The sequence below is a fragment of the Rhinopithecus roxellana genome, chromosome 16, assembly GCF_007565055.1.
Source record: "Rhinopithecus roxellana isolate Shanxi Qingling chromosome 16, ASM756505v1, whole genome shotgun sequence".
Lineage (NCBI taxonomy): Eukaryota > Metazoa > Chordata > Mammalia > Primates > Cercopithecidae > Rhinopithecus > Rhinopithecus roxellana.
The window spans coordinates 114,294,547-114,313,193 of record NC_044564.1 but is presented as its reverse complement, the minus strand read 5'-3'; the positions used below and the strand labels follow the sequence as shown (position 1 = coordinate 114,313,193).

General features: G+C 46.7%; 1 protein-coding gene across 4 annotated transcripts in view; it reads right to left on the bottom strand.

The window, feature by feature from the left end:
• The window catches only part of SNX30 (sorting nexin family member 30), a 123,918-nt gene extending 105,384 nt beyond the window's left edge, over window positions 1–18,534 (bottom strand). For all 4 annotated transcript variants that reach the window (XR_004054000.1, XR_004053999.1, XM_010370442.2 and 1 more), the window contains exon 1: window positions 18,124–18,534. Coding sequence is in view for 2 of the 4 variants with exons in the window: in XM_010370442.2 (XP_010368744.1) it covers window positions 18,124–18,279 (156 nt within the window). In the remaining 2 variants the exon portion in view is untranslated. The remainder of the gene's footprint in view (window positions 1–18,123) is intronic.
• Between the last annotated feature and the right edge of the window lie 113 nt (window positions 18,535–18,647).

The following is an 18,647-nucleotide window of genomic DNA, read 5'->3' as shown; positions in this document are numbered from 1 at the left end:
TAGTTATGCCCTCAGGATGACCGCATGGACACGGCTGCACCCACAGTAATGGAGACTCCTGGCATCAAGCTCTTCGAGAAGTGGACATTTTCCTGCAGGATGGCATCGCAGTGATGGAGAAGTATGCCAAGTCCCAGCCCCACACCCCAGGGTGCTACGTGGCCAAGCACTTCTGCAAGTGAAGGGAGGATCAAAAGACAGAAACGACCTTAATGTAGATGTCTTTAATGACGTTAACTAGAGGTGGAGAGGAAAGAAAGCCTTCTCCCTTCATAAGCTAGTTTATCCGCAGGACAGACACAAACAGAAAAGAACTTGTTGAATCAAAACAAACATACGTATTTGTAATTTTGATAGATGTTGCCAAATTGCCTCCACAGGTGTTTGTTCCATCAGTAATATATGAAACTACACCTACTGGGCAAGGCTGAATGAGAAAAACTGAAGGCATGCTTGTCTGATAGTGAACTTCCTCTGAGTGAATTAGAGAATTATCCTAAATCAACTGATCTCAATCTTGGCTGCCCATTAGAATTATCACGGTGGCTCACACCTGTAATTCCAGCACTTTAGGAGTCCGAGGCAGATGGATCACCTGAGGTCAGGAGTTCGAGACCAGCCTGGCCAATATGGTGAAGCCCGTCTCTACTAAAAATACAAAAAAATTAGCCGGCGTGGTGGCAGGTGCCTGTAATCCCAGCTATGTGGGAGGCTGAGGCAGGAGAATCACTTGGACCTGGGAGACGGAGGCTGCAGCGAGCCGAGATAGCACCATTGCACTCTAGCCTGGGTGACCACAGGGAGGCCGTCTCAAAAAAAAGCAGCAGCAAGAATTATCTAGAGAAACTTCACCAAAAAAAAAAAAAAAAATACTGCTCCCTGGGCCATCCTATTAGATCTAAATTTCTTGAGGTGGGGACTAGGCATCAGTATTGTCTAAGAGATCTTTGGAGGATCTGAATGCTTAGCCAAGACTGATAACCTTGTTCTAAGACAGTGTTTCTCAATGTTTAATGCACATACCAATCACTTAGGGATCATGTCAAAATGCAGATTCTGAATTGGTGTGTCTGGAATTAGGTCTGATAGTCTGCAGTTTCTATGAGCTCTCAGGTGATGTCAATGCCACTCATCTATGGGCCACACATTAAGTAGTGAGGTTCTAAAGCAATAGATGTCAGCTGGAAACATATGGAGAGGAGGATGAGCTAAGCAGGGGTGGGCAAGCAAGAATTTGCATGACATTCCAGGCAGCTCATGAGGAAAATCACTTGGCAGAGATGTAACTTCCCAGGAGGAGACCAGGGAGGTAAACAGGTACCTGATCACAGAAGGTCAGGCTAAGGACTTGGACCATTACTGTGTAAGCAATGGGGAGTCACTGCAGATCTCCAAAGATGGGAATGACGCGTGCAAGGAAGCACTTCACAAAGGTGGATTCTGGCTACAGTACTCAGAACAGAGTGGATGGGAGAGGAGGGCCTGACTGAATGAAAGCCAGGAAAACCATTTAGATAATCATACATCCAATTAGGATATCAGCAACGGAAATGAAGAGCAACATTAAAGAACAGTGGCTGGCCAGACAAAATGGCTCACATCTGTAATCTCGATACTTTGGGAGGCCAAGGTGGGAGGATTGCTTGAGTTCGGGAGTTTGAGACCAGCATGGACAACATAGGGAAACACTGTCTCTACAAAAAAATAAATAAATAAATAAAATTAGCTGGATACAGTGGTATGCGCCTGTGGTTGCAACTACTCAGGAGGCTGAGACGGGAGGATCACTTGAGCCTGGGAGGTTGAGGCTGCAGTGAGCCGAGACCGCATCACTGCACTCCAGCCTGAGTGACAGAGTGAGACTCTGTCTGAAATAAATGAATAAATAAATAAATAAATAGTAACTCAAAATAAAGACCTAAACATCAGACCCAAAACCATAAAACTCCTAGGAAAAAAATCATATGGGAAAAGCTTCAAGACATTGAAGTTGGCAATAGATATGATGAGAAAATCACAGATATCAAAAGCAAGAACAGGCAAACCTAAAAACGTATATTTTGTCCAAAGGACACAACCAACAGAGTAAAAAGGCACTTACAGAATGGGAGAAAATGCTTGCAAAACATGTATCTGATAAAGGGCTAATACTGAGAATATATAAACAACTTCAATAACAGTTTTAAAAGACCCAATTTTAAAACGCACAAGGGACTTGAATGACACTTCTCCAAAGACAATATATAAATGGTCAATAAGCATATGAAAATATAGTGAACATCAGAAAACTGCAAACCAAAACTGCAATGAGATATAACCCCACACTTTCTAGAATAACTACTATCAAAAAAAAAAAAAACAGAAAAGAATTAGTGTTGGCAAAGACATGGGGAAAAAAGAACCCTTGTATACACTGTCGGCAGGATTGTAAACTGGTGCAACTGCTTTGGAAAACAGCATGATGAGTCCTCAAAAAATTAAAAACAGGTTATCACATGATCTGCTAATCCCCTTCTAGGTATATATCCATATCCAAAAGAAGGTCTCAAAGAGATATTTGCATAACCATGTTCATTGCAGCATTGTTCACAATAGCCAAGAGGCAAAAGCAACCTAATGTCCATCAGAAAAATGGGTTAAGAAAATGTGATACACATACACAATGAAATACTATTCAACCTTTAAAAAGATGGAAATCCTGTCACATACTACAGTATGGATGAGCCTTAAGGATGTTATGCTAAGTGAAATAAGCCAGTCACAAAAAGACAAATATTGACAATTCCATTTAAAGGAGGAATTTAAAGTATTCAAATTAATAAAAACAAAGCGGAAAGGTAGTGACCCGAGGCTGGGGAAGACAGAGATGGGCAGCAGCCATTTAATGGGTATAGAATTTCAGTTTTGCAAGATGAAAAAGTTCTGGAGATCTGTTGCACAACAATGTGAATATACTTAACACTACTCAACTGTATACTTAAAAATGGTTAAGATGATTAAAAACAGCTGAGGTACTTAACGCCAACTTATTGTATATTCATATCTAAAATTACCATTAACCTCAAATGTCAAAATTATTGTAGAAAAGTCATAAATTGTATTTAATGTTTTTTCTTTGGGGAAAAAAAAGTACACGTGCTTAGGAAACAAACCCAATGTCCATCAACAGATGAATAAACAAAATGTGGTATATCCATAAAATGAAGTATTATTCACCCATAAAAAGGAATGAAGTAATGCTGGAGGGATGGAGAAAAAGGAGAGATATTGGTCAATAAATGTGAACTTTCCATGACAGGATAAATAAGTTCTGGAGACCTAATATACAGCATGGTGACTATAATATATTTTATACTTAAAGTTTGCTAAGAAAATAGATCTAGGCCGGGCGTGGTGGCTCACACCTGTAATCCCAGCACTTTGGGAGGCCGAGGCAGGTAGATCACAAGGTCAGGAGATCGAGACCATCCTAGCTAACATGGTGAAACCCCATCTCTACTGAAAATACAAAAGTTAGATATGGTGGCATGTGCCTGTATTCCCAGCTACTCAGGAGGCTGAGGCAGGAGAATCGCTTGAACCCAGGAAGCAGAGGTTGCAGTGAGCTGAGGTCGCACCACTGCGCTCCAGCCTGGGCAACAGAGTGAGACTTTGTCTCAAAAAAAAAAAAAAAAAGGAAAGAAAATAGACCTAAAGTGTTCTCACCACAAAATGGAAATTATGTGAGGTGATGGGTATGTGTAGTTAGCTTAACTGTGGTAATCATTCCACAATATTTAAGTGTATCAAAACATGTTGTACATCTTCAGTCTACACAATTTTTACTTGTCAATCATACTTCAATAAAGCTGGAGAGGGAAAGGAATGAAGTACCGATACATACAACATGGAGGAGGCTTTAAGACATTAGACTAACTGAAAGAAGCCAGGCATTAAAGGCCACACATACTGGTAAGATTCCATTTATATGAAATGTCCAGAATAGGAAAACTCCAGAGACATATGGCAGATTAGCAGTTGCCAGGGGCTGGGAATAGGGAAAACAGAGAGTGTTTGCTCATTGGTATGGGGTGTGTTTTTGAGATGATGAAAATGTTCTGGAATTAGATAGCAGTGACCGTTGCATTATCTTGGGAATATATTCAAAACCGCTAAAGTGTATGCTTTAAAAGGGTGAATTTTATGGTATGCGAAGTATATCACAATTTTTTAAAAGCATATATGCCTTAGAAAATCTATAATTTTTGACCTACTTTTCCTCAAATTCCTGTTCTATTCTTGCCAACATCATTCAGCCAGTTCCTAAAGCCAGTGACCCTAGAGTCTCTTCCGCAATGATCTTTCACTGTTTGTCCTGCACACCTCACAGCTGCTTCTGAACCCGGTAGCTGGAATTGGGATTGTCTTACTGTTTCAGTCTCCTCCCCCAGCCACTGTTGATTGGCCCAGGTTGAGCTCAGTTAATTAGCCTAAAGGCAGGCATGTGACCCAAGCCAGGTCTCCCTGACCTTTTCCCCTGGGAAGAGACTCACTCCCTTTCTGGAGGCAGAGCTGTGCAATGTGAGGGAGGCGCACTGCCACAATTCCCCCTACGTGGATGATGTTGGTCTGAGAGAATAAAGCCGACCCTCAGTAGCATTCAGACCCTTGGTTCCAGCTCCCTCCTATGTTAAAGCGAGCCTGTCAATAGGCTCACCTTTTTGCTAAGTTAATGCAAGCTAGATATCGATTATTTGTAAGCAAAACCACTAACCAGTACACTCTCTGAATCCAGTGAGCCAAAGCCCTACTGAAACTGCCTCCTCCAACCTCCCCGCAACAGCCTTCTTCTTGGACTTCTTGCCTCCAGGCTCCACCCACCTGATCCCAGCTAGGGCTGGATCAGTGACTCTAACCCCAAACACGGCCCTGCTCCTCCCCTGCTTGAAACACTTGATTGGAATGAAAAGATTAGCCAGGCACAGTGGAACATGCCCATAGTCCAAGCTACTCAGTAAGCTGAGGTGGGAGGCCTGCTTAAGCCCTGGAATTCTAGTCAACTGTGATTGTGCCACTGCCCTCCACCCTGGCCAACAGAGTGAGATCCTATCTCTTTAAAAACAACAACAACAACAACGATAAACACTTAATTGGTCTCCCAGTTGCTCAGGTTAAAGTCCTTACTATTTGCCACTACAGACCACAGCCAGGACCCTACCAACCTTTCCAGCCTCATCAATCCCCTTGCTCGCCGTGCGTGCATCACGTGACACTACTAAGCTTTGGTGTGTGCTGGTTCTTCTGCCTGAGTTGCTCTTCCTTCTGTCCATTTGTAAGACACGTATTCCTTCATTCTCCAACTCAAACATCATCTTTGGAAAAGCCACCATCCTCCAAAGCAGGGTCTCACCCTACTTTATTCCCTACACGTAACTTTCATCACAACTGCATGGACACAGGGCATGGAATGATAAACAAAGGAGACTCAAAAGGGTGGAGGGACAGGAAGAGGGGTGGGTGATGTGAAATTACTGAGTATAATGTACATTATTTGGGTGATGAGTACCCTAAAAGCACTACACAATCTATTCATGTAACAAAATTACATATGTATCCCATAAATTAAAACAAATTTTTTTTTTGTCAGAGTCTCACTCTGTCACCAGGCTAGAGTGTAGTGGCACGATCTTGGCTCACTGCAATCTCCAACTCCCTGGTTCAAGCGATTCTCCTGCCTCAGCCTCTGGAGAAGTTGGGATTACAGGCACACACCACCACACCCAGTTAATTTTTGTATTTTCAGTAGAGATGGGGTTTCACCATGTTGGCCAGGATGGTCTCGATCTCCTGACCTTGTGATCCACCCTCCTCGGCCTCCCAAAATGCTGGAATTACAGGCATGAGCCACAGCGCCCGGCCTGCCACTCAGGTTTAACAAATAATTCTTTTAAAAAACATAATAACTCGGCCAGGTATGGTGGCTCACACCTATCATCCCAGCACTTCGGGAGGCTGAGGTTGCAGGATCGCTTGAAGCCAGAAGCTCAAGACCAGCCTGGGCAACATAGTGAGACTCCTTTCTCTTAAAAAAAAAAAAAAAAAAAAAATTTAAATAGCAGGGCACACTGGTACACCACTAGGAGCTAAGACTGGTCAGGAGCTGAGGACTACTCAGGAGGCTGAGGCAAAAGGATCATTTAAGCCCAGGAGGAGTTCAAGGCTATAGGAGCCAATATTGTGCCACTATACTCTAGCCTGGGCAACAGAGCAAGGCCCTATCTCTAAAATATATATATATATATACACACACATATATAAACTATAGCAGATGCTGTCAGTGCCCCACCCATACATCCCCTCACCCTGATGATACTTTAGTGCCCACTAGCCTGACTCCTACCTACCAGCATCTGCATGTCTTGGCCTGACCGCTTCCCCTGGCCACTGAACCCATGGGGCAGGCTAGAAAGCACCTGGGAATTCATGTCCAAACACCCCACCCAAGCAGCCGTCAACCAATGACTAAAGAGAGCTGCTGTTTGAAGACCCCAGCTTCCTTACCTGGAGTGGGGATAACTGAGGCTCGTGTTCCATGCTGGCTTCCAAGGGCTTCCCCTGGGGGGTAAAGCTCCAGCTCTGCTCATTGGAAATTGGCTTGGTAACGTCGCCTCTGCTGATTGCCTTCCCTTCCCTGTCTCACTTCCTTGCTCCTCTAATGTCAGTTTCCTCACCTCTCAAATGAACTACTGGTGATTAAATGCTTTCTCAGGGTCTGCTTCTAAGGCAATAACAAAACTTAGCATTGCTGTGGTCTTTACTGTGTCCCAGATGCTAAACACTCAACTAAGCTTCAGAATCCTCCTGTAAGATAATCCACATTTTAGACAGGGGAAACAGAGGCATTACAAGGTTAAGAAACTTGCCCAAGGCCACAGAGCTAAGTAAATGCATTCAGCATTTTTCACATTCTACTGCAACCATCTGTTGATGTGTCTCTCTTCTTCGCTGGACCATTAACCTCTTAGGGGAGGGATCGTTTTTATCTTTCTCTACAGCCCCAGCATGTAGCAACAGAGCCAGGCACGTAGCAGATGCTCAAGAGCTATAGGGGTTTTGAAAAGTGCCTGCACTCGGCCACCCAAACACGCTGCGTGCTTTTCCCGCCTCTGTGCCCCTTCTCAAGCAGGAATCCCCAAACACCTTTTCCACTATCCCACTTCCCCCCACCAACACAGACACACAAACTCACACAAATGACAGTAATTCCTGATTCCTGTGCTGGTTGCCAAAATGAAGAATTCTATGGGGCAAGGCAGACATAAGACAGCATATGAGTCCTCTAAAGTCTAGTAAACAAACCCCATTGCTCATACATGAATCAGCGCCTGTTGGCCGGGCTGTTGTTTATGTACTTATTTTACTTTGAGAGGCTCTCATTTATCGTGGAACACCTGCCTTCCTCCCAGTGGCCTTCACTAACACTTGATTTTCAAACCGCGATGACATCCTACCCCCGATTTTATTGTCAATATGCACTTTGTCTAAATTCTGACCTCAAACCTCTCCATCTTCTATGCCAATCTCTATTTGGATCTACTGGGATTACACATCTATTCAATAAAAAAGAACTTCCTGGAGGCAGCATTTGTTTGAACCTTGAAGTCTGAGTAGGCTTGCCACAGTAGTCTTCAGGCAGCCTCTGTCCTGAACACCTGACTTGAAACCGTGTCCACGGTTTCTTTACACTTCACTCGCACATGTGCTTCCTGGTCTGCGCTCTCCTCTCAAAGAGGGCACCACTATTCAGCATCAATCTCCTGGACTTTCTAGTCAGTCACACCCACTACACCAAAATCTGTCATCTTTATATTTTCTAATTTTTCTCTTCCCAGGCAACAGGTCCAACCAAAACCAGGTTAATTCTTCCTATCTTACCTCTTTCACTGCTGGTCTCTCCCCATCCCAAGCCCTGATCACACATCCCCCTGCTCAAAAACCCTCTTGGGGTCAGGAGCAGTGGCTCACACCTGTAATCCTAGCACTCTGGGAGGCTGAGGAGGGTGGATCACCTGAAGTCAGGAGCTTGAGACCAGCCTAGTCAACATGATGAAACCCCGTCTCTACTAAAAATACCAAAATTAGCCTAGCATGGTGGCATGCACCTGTAATCCCAGCTACTCAGGAGGCTGAAGCAGGAGAATCGCTTGAACCCAGGAGGTGGAGCTTGCAGTGGGAGGAGATCACACCACTACATTCTAGCCTGGGCGACAGAGCGAGATTCTGTCTCAAAACAAAACAAAACAAAACAAAACAAAACAAAACAAAACAACCACCCTCTAGGACTAGCTACTGCTGAAAGAATAAAAGCTAACCTCCACATCGCAGCATTCAAAACAGTCTCATTCTCCTCCTGACCTGTTTACCCACCTCCTTCCTCTCTCACTAATCTCTACCTCTAGACTCTCAAAACCCACTCACAACACATGACCCAACTAGTCCTTCTCCAGGGGCCACAGGTCTTTCCTGTCTCTGCCCTTCACCTTGGGGCTTTTCCCACCCATCTGAAAGCCCCCTCCAACTTCATGGACCTGGTGAAAACACAACCTCTGCCACCTCAGCTGATGTGCAGACATATCCCCTGCTAGTGGGGCTGCCAATAGGAATAAACACCCCCTTCTCCCTACTCCTCAGGTAAAACCCAATTTTCAAGTCATATTTTAACGTCATGGTATTGGTAATTTAAGTTTCAAGCGCCAAACCAAACTGAAAACAGTATCAACAAAAGGGAATTTATGACCTCCTATAACCAGGAAACTGTGCAAACTTCAGGCACAGCTGGCACAGTCAGATCCTGAACTCAAATGATCTTTCCCCTCTTCCTCTCCTAGCTCTACTTCCCTCTGGCTTCATTCTTAGGCCAGGCACTCTCTGCGTTGAAGGACACAACCATTCACAATCCAGTAGAAAGACATTCTTTCCCCTATCATCCATCTTGTAAATCTCAGGAAAGGCTGCCTGGCTCTGTTAGGGCCACACATCCACCAGGGATGCTATTCTGGCTAATATAAGATATTGATATTAGACCAGAATGGGAAGGATGAGGAGAGAAGCCGGGATATTTCCGTCCCAGCCCAACCCCTGCTCTCTGCCTCAGATTGTGTCCCTGGCAGCTGCCTCCCCTCCAGGGCCCCCTTCCTCTGAGGTCCCAGCTCTTGCTCAACGACCCTGCCACAGGTCTAGTTCCCACAGAAGCTCCTGGGTTCTACTTAACATTGCCTCTTCCCCTAACCCTCCAGTCCTGAAGGTAACAGCAACTTCCTGCTATTGCTACTCCCTGGGTCAACTTACCATCTATCATCTATGCAACTGACTCCTTGTATTAAGTCTCTCTGTTTGAAATACCTTCACTGGCTTTTATTCCCTGATCAGACCTCAACTGATACAGAAATTGACAAAGTATAGGACAAAATGTAGACAGAAATGTGGAGAGTACAATATCAAGGAATAACAACCACTACCATCTCCTATTTCTTAAAGCTTCGCTATATACATCACCCACTACTCTACAAACTTGCTGGGTCTTCCTATCAACCCAGTGATGTGGGCACGTCTGTTATCCCCTTTTCACAGATGAGAAAACTAAGGCTTAGAGACGTTAAGCAACTTGCTGTTACCAAGACTGTAAGCAGTGGGGCTGAGATTCAAATCCAGACAACATGATTCTAGCATTAACACTTTTTTTTTTTTTTTTGAGACGGAGTCTCGCTGTGTCGCCAGGCACAATCTCAGCTCACTGCAACCTCCACCTCCCCAGTTCAAGCGATTCTCCTGCCTCAGCCTCCTGAGTAGCTGGGACTACAGGTACACGCCACCACGCCCAACTAATTTTTTGTATTTTTAGTAAAGACAGGGTTTCGCCATGTTGGCCAGGATGGTCTGGATCTCTTGATCTCGTGATCTGCCTGCCTCAGCCTCCCAATGTGCTAGGATTATAGGAGTGAGCCACCGTGCCTGGCCCGCGTGCACACCTTAAAACAGGAAGTGAAGGAGAAGCATTTCAAGCAGGAGGTTATCCACAGGATCAAGTGTTACCTACCAAGGGATCAGGCAAAATAAGGACTATAAAGCATCTACTGGATTTAGCAATAAGGAGATCACTGAGGACCCTGAAGAACAGAGTCAGAAACCAGGCAGCGGGAGGCTGAGGAGTACGTCAGAGGTCAGGAAGTGGAAGCAACGGCCAGAAACCTTCTCTTCAGAAAGTGTATTGTAAAGAGGAGTCACAAAATAAGGCACAAGGCCAGGCACGGTGGCTCAGGCCTATAATCCAAGCACTTTGGGAAGTTGAGGCAGGAGGACCACTTGAGGCCAGGAGTTCGAGACCAGCCTGGGCAACAAAGTAAGACCTTATCTCCACTCCCGCAAAAAAAAGGCACCAGATGGAGGAGAAAAGAACATCATAGCAGAGCTTCCTTTATTCTTTCTCTCTGTGTGTGCGCGTGCGTGTTTAATAGAAACAAGTTCTCACTATATTGCCCAGGCTGGTCTTAAATTCCTGGGCTCAAGCGACTGTGTGTGCGTGTGTGTGTGTGTGTGTGTGTGTTTAATAGAGACAAGGTCTCACTATATTGCCCAGGCTGGTCTTAAATGCCTGGCCTCCAGCAATGTTCCTGCCTTGGCCTCCCAAAGTGCTGGGATTACAGGCAAGAGCCACCACACCCAGCCACTCTGTGTTTTAAAAATGAGAGCAACTTGGCCAGGCATGGTGGTTCACACCTGTAATCCCAGCATTTTGAGAGGCTGATGCGGGCAGATCACTTGAGCTCAGCAATTCAAGACCAGCCTGGCCAGCATGGCGAAACCCTGTCTCTACCAAAAACACAAAAATTAGCCAGGCGTGGTGGTGCGCATCTGTGGTTCCAGCTACTCAGGAGGCTGAGACAGGAGAATCTCTTGAGCCCAGGATGCGGAGGTTGCAGTGAGCCAAGATCGTGCCACTGCATTCCAGCCTGGGTGACAAAGCCAGACACTGTCTCAAAAAAAAAAAAAAAAAGAGAGAGAGAGTGCAACTTGAGCGTGTTTAAATATTGATGGGAGTGAGCTGGTTGAGAGGGAGTCCAAAGATACAGGGGTAAGTTAGGAGGCCAAGCAGAGCAGGGTCTCCAAGAGGATGGGGGGTAGGGGGAGGGTCTACATCCTCAATCAGCCTTAGACTATCTCCTTGGAACGAGAGCCAGAAAGAAAACATGGCTATGGATTCAGATCATTCTGAAATTTGAAGAAGGGAAGTTCCTTTCTGGTGGCTTCTATCTTCTCTAAGGTGGAAGGTGAGGCGATTAGCAGAAGGGGGGGTGGAGTAGAAGAGTGGAGGGTATGAGGAGCAGAGAAAAGTTTCAGATAAACCACTGTGCAAAACGGAGGGTCTGAGGAAAAGAATAAGTGTCCAGGACCACTGAAGCCCTAGCTGTGGCTGAAACCTGCGAACTTGCATTGGCAGCAACCTTTGAGCTTCCTGAGCACCCTGGTTGTAGATGAAAGACATGAACAAACGGAATGATCCAAGCTGGGTATAAACAGAAGAGAGCAAGGGAACTGAATATAGAGGCAGGAGCAACCACGAAGATGGGCCACAGAATCTAAAGGAGGTAGGGGAATCCAAGAGGTCACAGAACAGAACAGGTATAGTCAGTTGTTACTAACTCAGAGACCTGGAAAGCCAAGAGGGGAAAGCAAGACAAAATGATACATGTGGGGAGAAGGGAACCTTTGTACAATGCTGGTAGGAATGTAGCTTGGTAAAGCCATTATGGAAAACAGTATGGAGGCTTCTAAAGAAATTGAAAATAGAACCAACATATGACCCAGCAATCCCTCTTCTGGGCACATACCCAAAGGAACTGAAATCAACATCTCATAAAGATATCTGCACTCCCACGTTCACTGCAGCATTATTCACAAATAGCCAAGATATGGAAACAACCTAAGCAGGCCTCAATGGATGAACGGATAGAGAAACTGTACTGTGTGTGTACACACAAAACTGAATATTATTCAGCCCTAAAAAAGAATGACATCTTGTCATTTGCCATAACGTGAATGAGCCTGAAGGAAATTATGCTAAGTGCAATAAGCCGAACACAGAAAGAAAAACATAGGATGATCTCACTTATATATGGAATCTTTTAAAAAATTCAAATATACAGAGATAGAACACAAAATAGTGGCTACCAAGGGCAGGTGGGAGAGGAAATGGGAAGATGTAGGCAAATGGATACAAAGTAGCAGATATGGAGGAGTGTACAGCTCTGGAGATCTAATGTAGAACATGATGACTAGAGTTATTAATAATAAAATTGTACTGTACTTGACAATCATACTAAATGAGTCTATTTAGATGCTCGTCACAAAAACAAAATGAGTATGAGATGATGACTGTGATAATTTGCTCCACTATAGTAAACTTTTCTAGCTATGTGTATCCCATAACATCAGGTTGTATACCTTAAATAAACACAAATGTGATAATATCCAGTGGCACTATTTCAGAGCTGGAATGCTTCTAGGTATTACAATGCAGGGTGCGGCCATGGGGGAGGGCAGATGAACTGTTAAAAAGGTGAAGGTGCCTGGTGCAGTGGCTCACGCCTATAATCCCAGCACTTTGGGGGGCCAAGGCGGGCAGATCACCTGAGGTCAGGAGTTCGAGACCAGCCTGGCCAATATGGCCTGTAGTCCCAGCTACTCAGGAGGCTGAGGCAGGAAAATCGCTTGAACCCAGGAGGCAGAGGTTACAGTGAGCTGAGATCACAGAGAGCTGAGATTGCGCCACTGCACTGCAGCCTGGGCAACAGAGCGAGACTCCATCTCAAAAAAAAAAAAAAAAAAAAAAAAAAAGGAAGGTGATTAAACACAAGGAGGTCAAGAAACTGGTAATTTTGGAGACTTGGACAGATCAGCCATGTGAATGATTAAAGCCCCGTGGGGAGGACATGATTTGAGAAGACAGTAAGTTGGGGTCTAAAGATTTAAAGAATGAGAGTGAGAAGCTGTGAAGTTGGAAAATGACAGAAAACGGTAGTGGAAGGTCTGTAGTGGATATTTGTTTCCTGTTTGTCTAACATCTACTTCTTCATTTTGCTCTGGAAACCACCTCCTCCCTTCCCAGGCACTGGGGGGGCTTCCAAAATATTTGAAATTTTCTGTATCTTAATCTGGGGGTAGGAACATTTTATTATTCTTTAAACTGTACAGGTAAGTTTTACTCTTTATATACACACATTGTTATAAACTTCATGTATATATTCCCCAATTTAAAAAAAATTCCTTTCCTCATTCCAAAGACAAGTACCTGATTCGAGTCTGCGCAATCAGAATCAGAGACTGGTTTAGGCGCCTGACCCAATTTAGACCAGTGAGACACCAGCCCAGAGCTTTGGCCGGAACTATCAGGAAAGGAGTGCTCTCCTTCTGCTGGAGCTGGGAAGCTTGTTTATAGAACATATCCCTTCACTGGCCTGAGAACAAGGCTGACACAGAAGAGAGCGGAGCCAAGAGATGGAAAGTGACGGATCCCCGACATCATTGGAATACCTTGCTCCAGTCATTCCTGAAGCCAAAATACCTGGGCCTTTTCAGCAATGTGAGCCAGTAGATTTTTATTTTCCTGTATCCAGTTTGCATTTAGCTCATATCCTTTTAACTAATAAAGAATCCTAACTAATTCAGGGGCTCAAGGTAGTCTCAGTTGAACAGCCTACGTGATCCTTTTCAATACATAATCAAAGCATGCCCCCCTCCTGCTCAAGACCCTGAAATGCCCCCTGCCCATGCTAACTTCCTACCCCATGGCCCTGGCAGTAAAGGCCAAAGTCCTCAGGGTGACCGGCCACACTCAATATAATCTGATCCCTCCTTCTCTGCCCCCAGCCTCTAACTGTCCAATGCTCAGTCTGCCCAGCCATATTGGCCTCTAGGCTGCTCCCTGACATACCTGCTTCCGCTGGTCCCTCCCCCGACACTCTTCAGATATTCACCCACTAACTCCCTCACCTTCCAGTCTGCTCAAATGTCAAGTTCTCAACAAGGCCTGCCAAATCCTCTTCCTCGTGGCCAGTTCTCCTTTTTCCTCCTCCCATAGCATTTACTGTGCAATACTGTACAAACAGGCTGAAATGTATCCAGTGAGGGCAGAGTTTTCAGCTAACTTATTCAAGTTCCTAGAACAGTGCCTAGCTCATAGCAGGCATTCAAATATGTATCAAATGAACAAAAAGAATGACAGGAGCCTCAAAGGAGCAGAGCCTGGTTTGTAAGAGGTGATGGAGGAAAAGCCTTCTCTATTTTGAAGACTTCAGAGGATCTCTAAGTGGCCTAAGGGGGCAGGAAATAGATGAAGAGTTCAGAGAAGAGATTAAGGATGTGGGAAGAGGTGTTAGCCACACAACGGGGCTTAAGAATCCAGTACTAAGTTTTGGGAGGGGCACAGAAGTTAGAGGCTGAATCAGAGGAGAAGCAGCTTGGAACAATTTGCAGATGAAAGTTAAAAAAGCAGAGTAAGGCTAAGCGATGTATTTACATTTTAGATGGAGATAGCCATATAAGGTCCAGTGAGGCTCCCGCCTGTAATCCCATCACTTTGGGAGGCTGAGGTGGACAGATCACCTGAGGTCAGAAGTTTGAGACCAGCCAGGCTAACATGGTGAAACTCCATCTCTACTAAAAATACAAAAATTAGCCAGGTGTGGTGGCGGTCACCTGTAATCCCAGCTACTCTGGAGGCTGAGGCAGGAGAATCACATGAACCCAGGAGGCAGAAGATGTAGTGAGATTCCACCACTGCACTCTAGCCTGGGCAACAGCAAGACTCTGTCTCAAAAAAAAGAAAAAAAAAAAAAAAAAGGTGAGTTTAGCAGGCATCAAAAGAATTAGTCCTGGCAACCTCTGGTAGATAGAAAGGGATTCTTCCTTTGGGAGCCTATGAAGGGAGGCATCACACCATGATTTGAAAAATTTGAGAAACTGGTGGAAAGTCCATCATATTTGGTCTTTCTCTTCTACCCAAGCACTACAGAGTTCATTCACAAGTGTTAGCTGGACCAAGACACAAGGCTACCCCATTCATAGCACCATCTTGGCCCCTCAGAAAGCAATTCCCCTCTGCATAATAACCCTATACTATGATCAGCCCGTCAAACCTTCATTCCTCTAGCCCATAACTGACCCAGAATCCCTGTCATCCAGGATCACAACCCTAGTATCTAATAAGACAAAACTGGCTTCTTTTCAAAGACCATAGCACTGAACTGTCCTACCACCCCTCTGATGACCCTCATGTTGCTGAGGCAGGAGAAAGCCAGCCACAGGGAAGGCTTCCTTCTTCTGGCTCTGACTCACCTCTGTGGCTTGCTAGCTTCTCTCTACAGAAATTTCTTCAGAGTTATGAGACCATACGTGTATGCCAAGATTCAAGGAAAATGTTACTCCTAGTCAAAGAAAGAAATTACAATGCTTAGCCTCTAAGGAAAAGTGGCTTACTATAAATTAGGCCCTTGAGAATGGTGTCATTTAGATGCTCCCCACAGCTGTTAGAGAGATTTATTAAATATTCAATAATTAGGCCAGGCACCCTGGCTCACGCCTGTAATCCCAGCACTTTGGGAGGCCAAGGCGGGCAGATCACTTGAAGCCAGGAGTTCGAGACTAGTCTGGCCAACATAAAGAAACCTCATCTCTACTAAAAATACAAAAATTACCCGGTCACGGTGGCACACGCCTGTAATCCCAGCTACACAAGAGCTGAGGCACGAGAAATCACTTCGACCAGGGAGGTGGAGGTTGCAGTGAGTCAGGATCAGGCCACTGCACTCCAGCCTGGGTGACAGAGTGAGTCTCTGTCTCAAAAAATACATATATATTCAATAATTAAGAATGCCTCCAAGACTCACCCTCCCACACAGAACAGACCCTTTAAAGAAAGCCATCAGTAATTAGACCTGAGACTGACTTCTTGACCACTAACTAGATCTCGGTGGTACGGAGAATTTGTCTTCCAAGTACTTATTAGTAAAACACCCATACTTCTGAGTCAGGTATCATCCATGAGTGATTCGTTAAGCAAATATTTAAAATAGCTATCTGTAGTAGTCAGTCTCTAAGATGGCCCAATCATCCCCACCTCTTGGTATGCACACCCTGGTATTCACACCCTCTCCCCACATTGTACCAGTGTCAATCTGTGTGACCGATAGAATACATCAGAGGCATGTCATTTCCAAGGTAAGTTATACAAGACTGGCTAGAGTCTTGGGCTCTCTTGGATCACTTGCTCTGGGGGGAGAAACCAGTTGCCACATCCAACAGCCCTATGGAGAGTAACTAAGGCCTGCCAACAGCCATGTGAGTGAACTTAGAAGTGGATCCTCCCCTAATCCAGCCTTCAGATGACTGCAACCTCAAGAAAGGCCTAATTCAGAACCACTCAGATCGTCCCACAGACACTATTTCCAGGTGGTAAGTTTTGGGGTAATTTGTTACACAGCAATAGATAATTAATTCAGTGTCCTACACAGAACTGAGAAGGAAATGAGGTTTAACCCCAGTTCCTACACTATTTTAAGAACGATTTTTGTCCATAAGAAAGAAAATTTATTCAGTCATTCAACATTTTTTGGAGACAGGGTCTCACTCTCTTGCCCAGGCTGGAGTACAGCGGTGCAATCATAGCTCACTACAGCCCTGAACTGCCGGGCTCAAGCAATCCTCCAGCCTCAGCCTCCCTGAGTAGCCTGGACTACAGGTGCATGCCACCATACTGTCTGTGTGTGTCTGTGTATGTATGTGTGTGTGTGTGTGTGTGTGTGTGGAAATGGGGTCTCGATATGTTGCCCAAGTTGGTCTCAAACTTTTGGCCCAGAGCAATCATCCCGCCTCAGCCTCCCAAAGTGCTGGTATTACAGTTGTGAGCCACTGCACCTGGTCTCCATTAGCTTTTTTAAATTTTCCTGTTCCTAATGCTTTGCAACTTCACTCCCTGCTTTCACAAACCCTGTGCAGAAGGTACATCAAGTCAGGTCCCACTCTCTAGTGATTTTAAGTGCTGCAAGGCGGGCAGGTTATATTTTCTCATACTCATTTTTTACTGTATCACATGGTGTCCCCTCTGACGGGAGAAGAAAGTTAGGTCCCCTGCTCCCATTAATATTGGGACAAGGGGGAATCCATTTAGTATTTTACTAGGGAGAGAAAATCTTGATCACAAGACCTGAGAACAATGCTAATTTCTGCAGTTAGTGACTAAGTGACGGCAGGAGCGAGGATGCAATTACTACTCAAGTCCCCTTCACAGCTGAAATGGCCATGGGGATAGGGAGGAGGCCGTCCCTTACCACTGCCTGGACTCTGCTGTGTCTCCAAGCAGCAGGAGGGTTGTGCTGCTCTAAGAAAATCTGGAGCCTCTCTCTGTACAAAGAAGGTCAAAGGGCGAGCTTTCTTTCCATCAACCACAAAACCAGCCTCCGCCAAACCTAAACAGAGTGGTAGGCCGTCGGAGGTGAATGGAGCCCCAGACAGAAAACCACAACGAGGCTCTCCTCCCGCTGCCGGCTGGGGTCTCAGTCAGGTGACTCCTCAGGACAAACAGCAAACCTAAACAAAGATCACTCCCCACATGACTGACTCGGGGGAAGAAGACTCTCGCTGTAAGCCCAGGGCTGCCCGGTCCCAGCACGGAAAGCCATGAACTCCTGCTTCTGTGCAGTCTCGGGAAACTGGAGGAGCTACAAGTTATGCAGCAGCTCAGCCTGCAGGGATGCACCTGGAGGAACTCGGAACCCCATCCGAGGACACCGGCGCCCTGGCCTGCACACACGCCTCCCGCCCCAACACGCAGGCTGGACCCCTCCCCACCAGCTGTCACCGGCGCTCGCGACCAGTCACAGGCAGCGAAGCCCGTCCCTCTGCGGCTGCGACCCCGCGGAGGCGGCAGAAGAGACGCTTTCGCCGAGAGCTCCGGAGCCAGGGCACGCCCGTCCCCCGGGAAGGGGCGGCAGGGTGGGCGCGGCCCCAAGCCCAGGAAGGCTCCGGATCCATCATCCCCCCAACGGGGAGCGAAATAAGCCTCCCAGACCCCAGCCCCAGGCGCCCCACCTTGTCACCGAAGCTGCGGGCCATCAGCAGGTCCGGGCTGGGCGTGCTGTCACCACCCACGGCCTCCTCGCTGCTGGAGCCGGCCAGCGGGTGCGGCATGTCGCGCAGTGAGTGGGGCCCCGTGGACGGCAGGGCCTTGGGGGGCCCGCCAGCCATGGCGCGCACCGCTCCGGACGCGCTGCCGCCGCTTCCTCCTGCTGCCCGCCGCTGCGAGCTCCCCGAGCGCCCCGGGCCGAGCCCCGCTCGGCCGCCGCTCAGCCCGAGGCCTTCCACCGGCCGGGCCGGGAGCCGCTGCCACCCGCTGGCTAGTCTCTGCCGGCGCTGAGACGCTCAGCTCCGCGCCGCGCGCCCCCGCTCCGCGCCCGAGCCCGCCTCGGGTCCGCTGGCAGCACGGCAGCGGCGCCCAGCCCGCACAGCCACGCCGCCCACCCGCTCCGGCCCCGCCCCCGGGACGCCGCGGCTGCCCGGGAGGGGGCGGGGAGAGCGAGGAGGGGGCACGTGGGGAAGGAGGGAGGGAGGGAGGG